This window comes from Gymnoscopelus microlampas (assembly GCF_963454915.1).
Source record: "Gymnoscopelus microlampas genome assembly, chromosome: 5".
In the NCBI taxonomy this organism is placed as follows: domain Eukaryota; kingdom Metazoa; phylum Chordata; class Actinopteri; order Myctophiformes; family Myctophidae; genus Gymnoscopelus; species Gymnoscopelus microlampas.
In genome coordinates this window covers 10,426,501-10,442,962 of record NC_139942.1, presented here as the reverse complement: position 1 = coordinate 10,442,962, position 16,462 = coordinate 10,426,501, and the positions used below count along the sequence as shown (strand labels likewise).

Here is a 16,462-nt window from a genome sequence, read left to right as displayed (position 1 = left end):
CACACTGCAGGGACTCATTCACACCACTAACAGCATGAACTAGGGGTGCAACAGTTCATCAAACCAATAGATTTAATTGATTATTTAAAAACAAATCACACCCAGTGTGAAGTGAGTGGTGCCTTTGATGAGTTCATTATGCTCATGTGTTGCACTCCTGTTTGCGTTTAATTAGTGTAACTGGTTGCATCTTTGTGTTACAATCAGGCCAGACACAAACATGTTGAGGCCGTCCGAAAACATACGGACGGATAGACCCACACACACGGTCAAGTGTAGGAGTGGCTGGCACCACTCAGAAATACATAATGTTTTTGGATAAAGTTTGCACTATGAACCACTTGAATCAAGCTGGTGTCAATATGGTGTCAATATTTTTGAGCATGGTGTTCAGACATCTAATCATGTGGACCTCAGGATCCACATGCGAATGGGGAGTCTAATGCAGATCTGGGACTGGTCAGTGGTCATGTGACCAGTGACCAGCCTGTGACATCACTCATCTTCTAGCGACATAATGTATGATGTATGACTCTACATTTTTGGGCAAGTCTTCGGCCAAATCACTCCCTCATTGACTTCCCTTATGACATCAAAGTTCAATGTTTCAAAAAGTCAAACACATGATATGATGTTCGCAAGATTAGCTTTGGACACACACACACAAACAAAACACAGCAGCTATGCTGTAAATAAGAGCAATAATAGCCGATCTACAAGCTCACAACGCATCGCTTGTGAGCGTGTAGAGTAGACGGGTTATTTTTGCCGCTTCAGTGATTGAAATGCATACAAAGTCCATTCACAGAGCTCTTGAAAAGATGGCAGCTGCAAACTGCAGATGGAACAGAACTGTACATAAATGTGCATTGCTACGGTGAGAAATGATTCCATTTGATTTAGTTTAACAGTCCATTCATAGAGCTGCAGCTCTGACATGTCTGTCTGCTTTGAAGTACAAATGAAGTAGGAACGCACACACACACACACACACACACACACAGCAGACACACACACACACAAGATATCATCAACGACGCATCGACCTCTGAGCTTATCAGAAACATCGGAGAAAAAAAATACAGCCTGCACCCGTTTAACAGCGACGAAACCAAAGATCAAAGCGTCGATCCCCTAACAACTAATTCAGCTACATTTACACAGCAAAGCCTTCAACAGTCGTAGTTTGCAAAGGCTGTGGAACTGTTGGCTGCAAAGCCTGGTTTAAGCGAGATAAGCGGGGAAGACAGCATCTTTCTAGCAGACAAATCAGACGCCTTAAGCCCCAGACTCTGAGCAGCAGCAGGACGACACGTTTTTGTTTTTTTTGGTCCGTTTGACTGTTTTGAAGACAGATCGTATCTGTCTGCACAGCTTTTCAATGTGAACGTGTTTAGTCTCAACCAGCATGATGATGAGCGCGGAAGAGCAGCAGTCATTTTATCACAGGATGAAAACAGCCACATCACAGCTCGTCCACGTGTTCTGAAGAAGAACACACCGTGATTTATACCAAGACGACAATGAGGAAATGACTCAAAATGTCTTGTGGATAAACTACGGTGATCAGACACCCAGGTTTGTCCCAGCTAACTGTCCAGTTAGCTGGGACTGGTGTGCCTGAGTACGGACAAATATCTGCAAAAAAATGACCCATTTAGAGTAGACCTGAGGCCGATAATGCAAATGTCTTCTAATGTCTTTCTGAAAAACGTAATGTTGCTATATCAGTGGTGCTCCAACTTTTTCTTGTGAAGGACCCCCAAAATGATATGTATTTGGCCACGGACCCCAAATCTCAAAATATATATTCAAAGATTTGCACACATTTTCAACATTTTCCAAAAATAGCAGATCTACAAGCTCATAGCGCGGCACTCGGTGCCGCGCTATGAGCTTGTATATCTGCTATTTTTGAATTGCAAGTGTAAAATAATGCTTTTTAGCTCAAATCTATAAATGACACACAGATGCGTTCCCGGTCTTAATGGGTTAAAATGTCCCGGTTTTCAATATTATACTTGTTTCCAGCGCTTAGATAGACGTTTCTCATGTTCTGTCACACTCATTATTACTTAGCCACCTGAAGCCTAGCGTCACTATTCTGGGCATGTAGGATGTAGCTGGGATATTTTTGGCAAAGAAATGTTGTGTAGAGGGGGGAAATAGTGCGCCGAGTACAGTGCCGACCCCGGTCACGTATTCGTTTAACTACATGTAAGTATAAGGTTTAAGAGATTATAACTTGAACCCTGGTGTCCCTATTCTGGGGCAAACATTCGGTGAAACTTGCCAATCACCACGTCCCTGTGAGCTCGTAGATAATCTATTTTCGGTGGCCGACACCGGCGCGGCACCAAGTATTAAATCAGGCGCTAAGGGCCCCCCGCTTTGGGGGGTTTTGAAAATGTGGTCAGTCGGGAATAAACTCCCAAAGAAATGACACCTAGTCTATAAAATAAAAGACTCAAGACTGTGGTGGAGTCGAGGATGTCCGAGATTTAACGGTTGAACTGGCAGCATCCAGCGTGAGCACACCCACAGGGCTCATATAAGAGGGCCCGCCGTGGAAAAGTGTGGGGACCCGCTCAACTATTAAACTTTTCCATGCCATGATTTACGCACACGTAACTGGACACGATGCAGATCCCATAAATTAAACCCACTCAGTGGAATTGTTCTTGGATGTTATGAAACAACTCTCAACAAAGGCCAGCCTGCGTTCTTTAACCACTTAAACCCTCTATTCTAAAACGTTGTTGCCTGTCGGCTCTGTACTTTGTGGTCTGTACTTTGTTCCCCTCTACACCAAATGTTTGCCGAACGTAGCCAATCCACAAGCTTGTGGATCTGCTATTTGTGTTCCCAATAAGAATAGGGATGCTATAGGGTTCAAGTAGTTAAGCTTATAGCCTAGTTCACCAGTCAAATAAACAGATTAGTTCACCAGTAAAACAAACAGTCTCGTTCACCAGTCATAGCAGTCTAGTTCATCAGTTGATACAGACAGACAGACAAACTTTCTGTGTGTGAGCACAGCTGTCCTGTCTGATCTGCCATTTTTGTAAAATCTTGAAAATGTGTGCAAATCTTTGAATATATATATATTTTTAAAGCAAACATTTGTAAAATATTTAGTTCCGGGGACCCCCCAGAAGCAAATGTTTGTTTTAAAAAATATATATATATTCAAAGATTTCTACACATTTTCTAGATTTTACAAAAATAGCAGATCTACAGGCTCATAGCGCAGCACTCGGTGGTGTATATATTTTATTTTTTAACAGCCAAAGATCTAAATGACACAAGATGCGTTCCCGGATTGAATGGATTAAAATGCTGCTCACCACCTAAAAGGGACGGCACAACCCGGCCTGTGCGGATTGGAATCAGATTGGTGTGATCAAGTCTGAACAGCAAATTAAACACATGGAAACCTTTTTTTCTGAGTCTGATTTAAACCTCATTCATAGATGGTTAGAAATGTGAATCAGGGCGTGATGCAACACCTTGTGAGCTCATAGATCGGCTATTTTCGACGTCAGACTACACAAATCGACTACACAAATCCGATCTGATCACTTCTTGCAAATAACGTGGACAGGTCTGTCCTAAAGACCATATTTGAGAAACAAATCAGGGTTGCCTTCGGCATCGAACAAAGCCTGGGCGACCTGGCTGGTACAGACAGTACGTAACTGTAGCTTCTATCTGAAGGTAATTTCCACCCTGTGCAGGTCTAGAGGAACATGTGTCTCCTCTCTGCACTGCCTTAAGCATGTTCTCTCTCTCTCTCTCGCTCCCCTGCTCTGCAGTCATACTATAAATCCATGTCAACATACAGAGCGCATCCGGCAGAGAGCACACCGTTGTTCCACGGCGAGGGTTTTTCTTATTTTATTTGCAGAGATGAGCTGGTAATTACAGTCATTCGCCTGAGAAACATGAGTTACAACTCCGAGACGTCTTGTATGAATGGTGTCAATTACTTCATGGTGTGGTTGTAGTTCCTGAATAGCCAGAAGCAGGGTTTAAGTAATGCTGCCGACAGGAATCCAGATGTTAGGGACAACAATGCACCTTCATTTCAAATGTTTATAAGGGAAGGAACAAAGAGCAGAGTTTCCACGCGGTAAATATAAAAATATTCCACATCCTCTCCAACGTGGTTCAAAGCAACATTTCAACTCAAACTACAGCGCGACCTATACGTCCGTTTGCATTATTTGATGACACTGGAATCTGCAATTAAGCCACCAATGTGTCCCGAACAACTTTCAACCTGTCGTCCCTATTTTTGGCATGTCATTATATAGCAGAACCTTTTAAAAAGGTTTTCAAATGTTGTCAGAAATCTACAAGCTCGTACTTGTGCTAAATTTGAAACATTTTGAATAGGGCTTACGTAGTTAGATAAACTTCAATTTATCCAATTTATAAAACATTTGTCAAAACCTCAGTAAATCGGTGGTCTAGGGACTCTCCAAAATCCGGATCAGACGCAAACGTCGGGCACCGTTGAGGCCCCAACTTAATACATGCTGTTGGTGTCGGGTGGAAACCTCACATGTCCAAAACTGTTACTGTTCTGGATTCAAAATAGCAAAAATAGCAGATCTTGTAGATCTGCTATTTGTGCTCCTTTTGTGTGACACAGCAGTGTCATTAATCCACAGAGAAAAAAAACATACAAAAGTATAAAGTATGCCAGAGATAAGAGGTTTCTGTTCCGACAGCGACGACGTGCAGCTCCTGAGCAGGGTCACGCAGTAAGAACAGTGTAATAACTCCTGGGTGGCCAAACAGCCTAATGAGCTTATAGATGACAGCCTAGCTTAACGATGTGCTTCCTGCCTGGGCTCCAATTAGCATCACTTGTCCAACCTTTTCTCTTTTTACTAAAAGTCACTGCTTCCAGACAAGACAAACCGTATTGTTCTTTGGAACTGCTGGCCCTTGCTGATGACAGCCATGAGACGAGTTACTTTGATTCTAAACTGCTGCCACGGCAAACGAGGGCTTTTTAATTAGCACCATGAGACAAAGAATGTGAAGGTTGGACTTCAAAGTAAACACTGATGAATGGAACGGCAAACAGTGGAGAAAGAGAGATGAGAGAGACGCAAAGAGAGAGAGAACTATATAATGACGACTGTTTCTAACAAATGCTATTTTTTTCTTTGTGGTTTTGTAAGCTAGTTCCTCTAAGTCAGTGGTTCTCAAAGTTGATTTCAGGGACTCTAAGGGGTCCTTTAGGGGGGTCTAAATGTACCCTTACAAGGCCTGTAACTCAGTGTACAAATGGAACCAAATGGACCCCGTCAGAGTTAAGGGGAGACCTTGAAATGTATAAGTTTGAGAACCGTTGCAATGTGCCACCGGCTCTGTTTACACATTACTTTATTCCCTTTCAAGTCTGCATACTTTTCTTAGCTTTGATTTGTTTTATTAATCTTCACACTTGCGTCGGCAATATAAACGTGTTGTCTCATGCCAACAAAACCCCTTTGAGTTTGAAATGAAATGAACTGAGAGAGACAGCTGTGTGCGTGTGACGGAACAGACTGGATACCTTTTAAAGAGAAAGAAAGGCAGGTAAGTGAGAGGAACGGAGAGATTCTGAGAAAGAGGAGAGTCGAAGTCGGAGAAGGACGAAAGATAAAGTATGAGGAGGAAGGAAGAGCAAGACGGAATGAAAGAGAGAGGGCGAAGAAAAGCAAAGGAGAGAGGGGGAGAGGACAAGATGTAAAGAAACGGCAAGAAAGAAAGAGAGAGGGAGAGAGAGAAAGAGAGGATGAGAGGGGGGGTTCAGACGTTAAGGAATGAATGAGCACAAAGCCTCACCCCCACCCCCCCAAAATCCTACAACCTCTCACTAAAGTCTTTGTCTTTGGTTGGGGGTGGGTAGGGGTGAGGGGGGGAAAGATGGCCGCTGTCCACGCCTCTGCCTGAGGACCTTTGATGGGGGGGGGGGGGGGTCACAGAGGTACCTCTACCACGACTCCTGGAATGACCCCCACCCACACACACACACACAACGAAGTCCTCCACACAAACCACATGAACCATAGTGTCCCTATTCAGGGCATAGTATATAAGGTTTCATTTGGTCATTTCAAAAGAAAATTTCAAACTTTTTTTTATAGTGGAATCCCCATCGATGAGGTCACTGGTAGGCAGGTTTCTGACCTGTCCACACTCCACAGCCCACCTATGAGACAGAGTGAATAGACAGAAACGGTGCCATCTTATAATGAGCATTAGTGAGGGCCAATTATGTGAAGATCAAGTTGAAAATGGGCGAAGTGCTCCTTCAAGTGGATAGTGAACGCTGAGGGTTCATTTACATTTGAGACACACCGGTGGATGACCGGATAGTGAGTCAACCACATAATGACAAGAACACCCGCCCGGCTCGAGTCCAACTAGAGTCCCGTGTTGCATGGCTCCAGTTCAATATGTAAATGTGTGAGCTCGGTTGTAACCTCATACTCGTCATTAATGGCTTTCTGATTCTAATTGTTAATTAAAATGTAAACAACATTAATCACAGACTAATGCAATCAGCAGCCAACGGCCGTTGATTCCCCAGGAGAGAGTGAGTCATGTGGCTTGGCTGTGGAGGTGGACACTGGACAGTCAGGGTTTGATTCACAGTCCAAGAAGGAATGTAAATGACTTGAGCAGCTTTTGGCAAACGTGAAAATACTGAAATCCCATTCTGCACTTACATGATTCTTCTAACAGGATGCAGGCTGCGTCCCACACTTCCTACACTCACAGGAACCATGTTGGTTGTGGTTCTATCGGTCATACTGTGTCCGGGTATACTGTGTCGGTAGGAGAGCACTTGGTCAACAAGGCCATGGGTTCGATCCAGGGCACCTGCCAACTCAGCATATGAGTAGCACGGCTTGGGCGCGGTACGTACTGGGAGCTGATGGTAGGTGTTTGCGCTCCACCTCCGCAGTCCATCTCCCAGGGGTCTAGCGCATTGAAACAGGGATAGACTGGACTCCCACGTTCTAAGCTGAAACGGAAAATAAGCCTCTCCGACCCTGCTGTCTCTCATACTCCCATTTCTAATGGGCTATCTACGACCGTGGTTGACAAACGTTTTGTGCCCAAGACACCAAAGAACAAGTCAAAATCTCAAGGCACACCTGTATTCATATCTGTGCAAAGTAACTAAATAGCCTCGTTCACCACTTAAGCCATATTTCATACTTTCACAAAGCTTCTAAAAAACGTCATGTCGCTGGCTTCCAGATAGCTGGCTGGCGGTGGACAGGGTTTTCCACAGCTTATTACATGAGTCACACCGTGGCTGTGCAGGTGGACAGGTTTCCACAACTTATTACATTAGTCACACTCACAGGAGGATTTAAGCAAACATGAAGTGATTGAGAACTGATTGATACTTAGGATAAAATGGAACTAATTTTATTTTTGAGTTGACTTTTATTTATACAGGCTATTAAGTCCCATTGATAAACAAGATCTCTTTTTCGAGGGAGCCCCGTTTAGGGTAGCAGCAGTACAAAAACGTTACAACTTCAAACATAAAATGAGCATTTACATGAAACAGAAACATTTAAAATAAGTTGAGTGCAAACAGTCATGAGACAAATAATACACTTTAGGAATTAATTAAAACCAACATTTAAGTAAGGAAAGCTGCCATCAGACTGGACAGTAAACTTTGAACCACTTAAACCCTCTCTAGACTTAGAAAAAGAAGACCTAAGCGTGATGATACAGATTTGTCTGCAAGGGATTCCAAGCTGCGGGGGCAGTGCACATGAAGGCTTGTTTGCCAAGTTCAGTTCGAGCTTTAGGGACACAGAGTCCCCTTCACGGGTCCATTTGGTTCCATTTGTACACTCCGAGTGAAATCTACACAGAAGAGTAGATTGGGGTCCCAGAGATAACATAATCTCAAATGGGTGTCTGTGGATTATTGCATAATCAAATGGGTGGTCCTTGAAATTAAAAAAGGTTGACAATCACCACTATGGTTCTATTTGAAGACAGAGTGAGAGTTCTGTGTGAAGACAGAGTGAGTGTCTGTGTCTGTTTCAGGGGTAACAGCTGACCCACAGGCCTACAGCGGGGGTCCAAACGAGACCCTCTGGATGTAACAACACATTGTAGAAGTGACCTGGTCATTTCACAGGAAGAGACAGTGTTTGTTAAGACGACGAGCTGAGCCAAAGGCCAATAACCTCACAACACTCCTGGATCGGCTGCTCTGGCCTGGCCTCAACGCGCAAATCCTTTCACATCAAGACCAGGTCAGGTCCCCAATTGATGATTATCAATAGAAATGAGCATGTTATGCATAGCGCTGCAACTATCAATTATTCTTTCGATTATCAACAAATCAACGTTAAGAATTCAATTGTGGAAAAAACAAAACAATCTACAAGCTCAGTGCGCACCACGGTGCTTTATTTGAGCTTTTAGATCAGATATTTTCGTGGTTAACAAAAATAGTGATAAATAAATATTGTTTCCACCAAAACCGATATATTTCTTTTTTTATAATAACCCATTAAATCAATTAAGTATTGCACCCCTAGATATTCCATGGCTTGAGACTCAAACAGGCTGATAATCACGATCAGATGGTGTACAGTTTGTTTTCATGTCTGACAGAGTGACCAGACAACATACAAACAGTCTGGACTGTTCCCCTAAAGAAAAGCCTGACAGTCACTGTCAAGGTGAATGATACACATAAACCAACAACAGTACAGGATGTTCAGCTTGAATCTTCTTTTAGATGAGAACAATAGCAGAGCTTAGCGTTTGAACAAACTGCAGACAGAACCTGTCTTATCTGTCCCTGAGGAGGCAGGCCGTCGTTTAACCTTGTGATGAAGCAGCAGCCGGGACGCCACCCCCAGTCATGTGACCATCCAAGAGGCCACGACAAACTACAAGGTCACATCCACCCCTGAGTCCCACTTACAGCTCCTAGAGCCCAACATTCTTCAACAAATAAACAAAAATACATTTGATATGTATGTACTTGTACACAAGACGTAACAATAGACATTCTAATAACATTCTACACTATCCTTTCTTGTTGGTTATTGGTAAAGGTCTACTCAGCCCTTCAAAAAGGACAAAAATACAGTTGCCCAAAGGGACTACATTTATTCAAACGAGCAATGAGTTTTGCTTCAATGAGAGAACAAGAAGTCGTGTCCGCCTTCTGTTTTCAGATGCCTGTGTTACACTGGTGCCAGGATACCTTTTCAGACTGAAACCATGTTTAAGTTTGAAAAACTGACAAACGTCTTGCGATGAATTGCAAACTCGCAACTGCAATATTCTATAAAATAATGTCAACTAGAATGAATTTTGTTTTTGCCAATATCATCCAAGCCCCACTTCAGGGGAGAAGATCCAGGTCAGTAATTTCTGACACAGAGTCACGTGTCGCCACGTGGACACAACGCACGAGTAGGACAAGCATCAGTTACACACTTCACTTAGTTCACTACCGACAGAACTTTGAAGTCTTTCGCACAAGACAACCTTTCATTTCATACTTGACGTGCATCATGTAGCACACATCCAAGCCCTGTATCTTAAAGGGTCAACGAGATAATTAAGTTAGACATTATAGCACAAAGTAGGAGTCTCTCCAGTGTCCGTGTAATATCTATTTTATACTTGGAGATGGCATCATGGCACATGTAGAGGCAACTGATGTGTAATTATGGCAACATCTATAGATTATTATTGAGTGTTGACAGGCCAACATACAAAGCATTGTTAACAACTTTCAACCGGGAGTCTCTATTTGGGGCATGTCATCATTATAGGTGAAGATTGAATCAAGATCAGATCAATGAATTAATGAATGGATATGTTAGTCATCATACAGGTCTTAAGTGGTTATTAGGTGTGTAAAAAAAAAATAAAAAAAAAAATAAACAATGATTAGGGCTGTCACATTACAAATCTAAGTTGATGATTAATTGTTACACAAATAATTGCGATTAACGATTTAATTGTGTCTTTGGCATTGAGCATTGGAACATACAGTATGAAAACATTTTTTATTTCCGTTTCGTTTTTAGGCTTTGTAATAAAAGAATTGCACAGGGCAGTTATGACAAATAACTTGAATTTACAAATAAATAACTGACATATTTAATACTTTAAATTTTTTTGCGTCACTTTCAGCGTGTAGATCTGCCACATCAGTTTTTTTTATATTTGAAAATGTATTTTTGATCATGGAAACTATTATGACGATTATGCAAAAATAATTGCGATTATCTCAAATAACTTCGATTAGACGATTATAATAATTGTGACAGGCCTATATATATATATATGATGATTAACCTTGAAGGCAGTGATGAACGGGTTTGATTTCACACCTGATTCGAACGGAGCGACAGAGCCAACTCCCATCCATCCCCTCTTCCTAAGGAGGTTTTAAATGTCATTCATTCAATGTGTGTGTGTGTCATCAGCTGGTCTGAGGCCAGCCTCTCCAGCTGTGAGACCACGATGTTTAACATGACTGTAAGTTCAGTTCCCACGCTTCACATCACTCCTTAACAAGCAAAACAATGGCTGTTAGCAGATAGCTCCCACCCTCCCCTCTCTCTCAGAATGGTATAATTTTCAACAGCTGGCCACTCTGCAAGTAGAACGGAGGGGGGGGGGGGGGTAATGGCCTCTATTTTTTTATTTTTTTATGGTGTTTGGGAAAGCCTGCGAGGAGGAGGCTGACCAGACCGGGACCCCAGGGGCTAGAGAAACAGTCCTCTTTGCTTTCCCACCAGTGGTGGAAAGTAACTAAGTGCATTTACTTAAGTACTGTTACAACACAATTTACATGACCAATTTTGAGATACTTCTACTTCAGTACACAGTAGGTCAGTGCTTTACACTTTTACTCCACCACATCTGAGAGGCAAAGTATTGCCATTTTTCACTACTTTTTAATATGCACAAGAGTTCTAAATAGATCAGCTCTTTTCGAAAGACATACTGCATAATGAGCACTTTTACGTTTGGTACTTTTAAGAATCTTAATGATGCTAATACTTTTGTAATTTTAGCCAAGTGATTTTTTTTACACAGACCTTTTACTTATATCTTATATACTTATATATGTCATATTAACTACATTGTGGTATTACAACTTTTACTTAAAGTAAAGAAATACATCCGAGTACTCCTTCCGGCACCGTTTCCCACACTGCCCTGCTGCACGTCACCCTGGGACAGGCCTGATCTCTTCCTGTCTCGCGGCCAGAACGCTGATTCGTCCTGGAAGTCGTGTTTCAGAGCAGCGGAACAGCAGATGAGTGGATTGTTGGCTCCGTGCGCCCGCTGCACCACATGGCAGCTCTCTGACATACACACACACACAGATGGACTTCTAATTCGATCCAGAAGTCTATTACTACGACGACTACTACTACTGCTGCTGCTGTGCTGAATGAATGAAAGCTTTTTGGACACGTTTTGCGGTGCTCTTAAGCGAGCGATCTTTACCGCAAAAGCCAAGAACACGGCATGGGAAGGGGAGGCACGGTCCAACACAAATCCAGAGTGTTATTAAACAACATTCCCATTGTTATCTGGCTTCACATAGCGGATGTTGGGGCTGCAGGTGTTCATTTCAACGGTGTGGGAGCGAGCGGGTTCACTGTGTTTATAACTGACTATTCACTCACTGATACGCCTGTGGGGTGGATATTAGTGCAAACAGAGAGGGGGGGGGGGGGGGGGGGGGAGAGAGAGTGGCTAAACAGCTTGGCCTCTAGCACGAGTACCGTCTCCAAATGACCGTGGCAAATTTATATTTAGTTGCCCGCCGGTGTCGTGCACCGAATATAGCCGAAATACAAGCTCATAATGCGTTGCAGCATGAGCTTGTAGATTTTTTTTGGTTGCTCGACATGGTGCGCAAACAAATACAAATTAGGCATTACAAGTAGCTTGAAACGGAGACAGAGTGGCTAGAGAGTGGCCACTTCCAGGGGAATGTCTCCTTCTCCCTCACAATCTAATTCAGCCCGACTGACTGACACACACACACACACACACTTCTCAGTCTCACAGCACAAGGACACGGTTGATGAATATTAATTTCCTCTTCAGCGGAGAGGAGAAGAGGAGAGGAGAGGAGAAGAGGAGAGTAGCAGATTGTGAAGAAGAGTTTGGCTCCAACAAGAGCGACAGGAAACGCCCTCTCTCAGAGAAATGAAAACAAAACCAAGGTTTTCTCGGAAAGATACTTAAACATCTGCTAGGATCGTCTTTCTTAGAAGGACAGTGAAGCACTCATGGGGTTGGTTGGGAAAATTATTCAGTATATTTAATAATAACATTTCCTAGATAGCGTCAAGATCTAAAGAAAACAATTTCATGTTCTAGTAAATCGTCATTTTAACGTCTGTAGTTTTTGCCGTCCGTCCATCAAGGAGAACTTTACCTTGAGTTTGTTCACTGCTGTGTGTGTGTGTGTCTGTGTGTGTGTCGTCCATCTGCCTAGCTGCAGGGTCACATCTCTCTCTCTCGTCTCTCTTTGTGTGCTTTCATGTTCTCAACATCAACAGAGCTGCCAGCCAGTGCAGCGCAGGGCGTCCTCAGCCCTCTTCTTAAAGAGTCCCGTCCTGTCGGGACTTGCCCGCTTCCTGCCCGGACCAGCCGTCCACGGCTACAGAGATGAAAGTCTCTACCCCAGCCCTGAGCGCACCTCAAAACCACTACAAACAAGCCTAACAAATACAGCAAAGTGGCAAGTGTTCATGAGATTTAAAATGTACCCTCTGGTACGCTCTATCTGGTCTATCCTGAGAAAAAACAACGAACAGTAAATGAGGGGAAAAAGATCTATTGCAGTTAGTCAAGATCTGCTGCTACTCCGCTTTTTCACTCTACTCATATCAGGAATTTTTGAATATGTAACCGGTTTTCCTTGTTCTTTCTTTCTATCTGTATTCAATTTCACGTCCCTGGAAACTACAAATGATGGGAGTTTGTATGAAAAAGATTTTCACCCACTTCATTACACCTGTAAACCTCACGATGCCGCCCCCCCCCTCCCCCCGTATGAATGAATGAACCGTTTTAAAGTGCTTTGAGCACTTGGAAAAGCACTATAAAAATGCAATTCATTCATTATTATTATTACCTGTAAACCTGTGATGTGACAATTAAGTTGATGTTGAACCATTACAGCATGTTGCTCAGTAGCATTTCGGGTCATAAATTTCCCCATTGTAAACATAAACCCTCACAATCAAAAACGATCAAATAGCCAAGACATCGTTCGACCAAACATAAGGCTAGCAATGAACATGCATCTAGGAACATGTGTGATATGACAGTAAAACATCTGGTTGAGGAGCTCCGTAACTTTTAGCAGTGAATGTGAAAACCATTCAGACATGTAATATGAAGATTCCAGCCAGGGAACCATGTGTTTAAACTTAAAGCCTTCATCGTGTTCCACTCAAACACCTCATTTCACAACCAACCCTTAAGTTAGCAGTCAAATGAAAATCTCTTTCATTCGCTGACTTTTATCAACATGTTTCACAATGAATGAATGAATGTCACAGGTCTTTGTCATGACTGCCACAATCCCATGGCCTAAGGCTGAGTTGGGAGGCAAGCAGGAAAAACAAAGGGGCTGTAATTAGGAAAAGGGCTTGCAACAAATCTAAATAAAGCGACAACAAACAGAACACAAGTCAATGAATGTCACATGTTTCCACCTCAAACACAGGAATCTCAGCACAGCCCTAATATCAGACTTTGTTACCTAAGGCTACAAAGATAGGTTTGCTGGCTACAGAGAACTGCATGACTAAACCACTCAGGAATGTCAGGCACTATTAAAGACACTGGTGCTGCTGGGTGGATAGACTTAAACCTGTCTCGCACACCAAGTAGCTCTTATACTGTATATTTATATCCTGTATATTAACTAATTTAATTGCCACAGGCGTGCTGTTTCATACAGAGCCAATAAATCTACTTTGCTTGATTCAATGAGGCCTTTTCTGTAACGTACGATAACTTGTGAAACACTCAAAGACTGTAACAGTAACAGTAGCCCAACCATTTCACTCCACTTATGTTTTAATACGACATTTAATGCTATGAAGCCAACAAACAAAGGTCTGTTCTAGTATCCACAAAATGTCCAACATCACAAAACCAGAGCCAGGTTAGGACACAACACACAGCTGAATACACATGCCAGGTGATATAGGAAGTATGCCTAGGAAGTATATAGAAATGTACACAGGTTTGGGATCCGCTGTTACACTTAGTTAAAACGAACACTCACAATTTGCTGTTTAACACATCACCCTGTTAGAAATGGCAAAGCACCAGTTTTGTGTCCTGTGCATTTAATCTCACAGAGAGCTGAGGAAGAGAAAGTAGTCTGCACAAGAAATCACAAAAGTTTCCATACACCGAGTAGAATAAAGCAGCCTTTTGGCACAGGCTCTGCCTGAGCAAGCTGCAGGGAAGTTGTATATAATACTGGTCCTGTACACTGGTGCAGGTTGAGTTTTGGTGTAGCCTATAATAGGTACTTGACCTAGGTGCAAGGTGGGTTTAGGTGTATGATAGGTGAGTTTAAGTGTATTTACCTAGGTGCAGAGTCAGGTTTGGTTTATCATAATTACTTTACCCAGGTGCAGGGTGAGTTTAGGTGTATGATAGGTGAGTTATAGTGTATTTTAAGTATGTATAGGTGCAGAGTCAGGTTTGGTTTATCTTCATTAATTTACCCAGGTGCAGGGTGACTTCTGGTGTATTTCAGGTGAGGTTTTGGCATAATCACAAAATATTTACCTAGATGCGAGGTGAGATTTGGTGTATTTCAGGTGAGGTTTGGCGTATCACAAAGTATTTACCCAGATGCAAGGTGAGATTTGGTGTATGATATGTGAGTTTTAGTGTGTTTCAAGTGTTATTACCGAACTGCAGAGTGAGATTTGGTGCATTTCAGGTGAGGTTTGGCGTAACCACAAAGTATTTACCTAGGCGCAGGGTGAGTTCTGGCGTATTTAAGGTGTCGGTTTTTTGGCGTATGTACGATCACAACAAAAATCATTGTTTTACCTAGGTGCAGGGTGAGGTTGATGGTGTTGGGGTACTGGATCCCGGCCAGCATGGTCTGGCTCTGCCACCAGGTCGAGTCCTGGTGCGTGTTGTAGTCGGTCAGGTACGAGGCGTTGTGGTGCAGCCGCGGGTCCGCGGCGTCGCAGATGTGGCAGGACTTGGTGACCCCGGTGACGCCGGTCTGGACGCAGTACTGCTCCGGCGGGGCGCCACAGGTGTTGGTCGCCACCACCTTGACGTCGAAGGCGGCGTTCTCGAACTCGGGCATGCAGCGCTGCACTCGGTTCTGCTCGTCCGAGCAGTCGTTCATGGCTCCGAACACCACGACGCTCCGCAGCGACACGAGCAGCAGCAGCAGCGGACTGTTTGGACTATACATCATTAAATCTTGTTTCTTTCCGAATGTAACGTTATCCTTTTGTGTTTGTATATTAAACTACTGCGAATGAAACCACGCAGGTAACCAGTGTTGGGTTTGTTAAAACGCCACAGTTACCTCCTCAGTAAAAACCATGCGGAGAACGTTCTCCTCCTCTCTTGCTGCTCCCAAAGTTTTCTCCTCCTCAAAACTTTTTTCTCTCTCTCTCTCTCTCTCTCCTCCGAAACAAACAAACAAACAAAACGAACGCTCTTCCCTCGTCTCCTTTTCCCTTCCCCGAGCAACTACTTCTTCTTTCTTTTCTCCTCCTCCTCCTTTGCAGCCCTTCTTTCTGTCTCTCCTTCTTTCTTTCTTTCTAACTTTTCCCCTACTTTTGTCTCTCTCTCCTCGTCGTGTTCAGTGTTGTGTGTTTCTCCTCCTCCTCTCAGCTCTTTGTGCTCTGCACCGCCATGGACACAAAACCGACACAAACGACTACACCCTGCGAGCGGCGCACTGCGCATGTTCTGAGTCTGACGACGTCCCCGTCCCATAGGCCGGAGATGCGCTCGCGCTGCGATTGGCTCAAACTTGCTGGGTAACTAACCTGCCCTTGTTCAAAGCCAAAAGCTGTGTCCCCTTGGCAACCGAATAATCCAATCACAAGTGATCGCCCCCCCCCCACCCCCACGGGCCATGGGATCTGAAACTCTTTCACAGAAAATAAATTCCAAGGTCCACTTCCGTTTGAAGGATGATTTGATTGATCTACTGACCCATGTATAAAACATTCATTATCAAACATGACATATTTATGTATTTATTTATGTATTTATTGATAGAATATTTTATTAGACAGAAATGTAAAAACAGCATTGATTGATTGATTGATTGATTGGTTGAATAATTTATTTAGAAAAGACATGGAAACAGTACATGGAAGTACAATTCACAATACAAGGTCCAAACTGGATCCCTCAT

General features: G+C 43.1%; 1 protein-coding gene across 1 annotated transcript in view; it reads right to left on the bottom strand.

Moving 5' to 3' along the window:
• Positions 1-15,935, bottom strand: part of lamc1 (laminin, gamma 1) — an 80,088-nt gene extending 64,153 nt beyond the window's left edge. The window contains exon 1 of the mRNA XM_084056511.1: positions 15,124-15,935. Coding sequence (XP_083912637.1) covers positions 15,124-15,505 — 382 coding nt within the window. The 5' untranslated portion in view covers positions 15,506-15,935. The remainder of the gene's footprint in view (positions 1-15,123) is intronic.
• Positions 15,936-16,462: the final 527 nt, after the last annotated feature.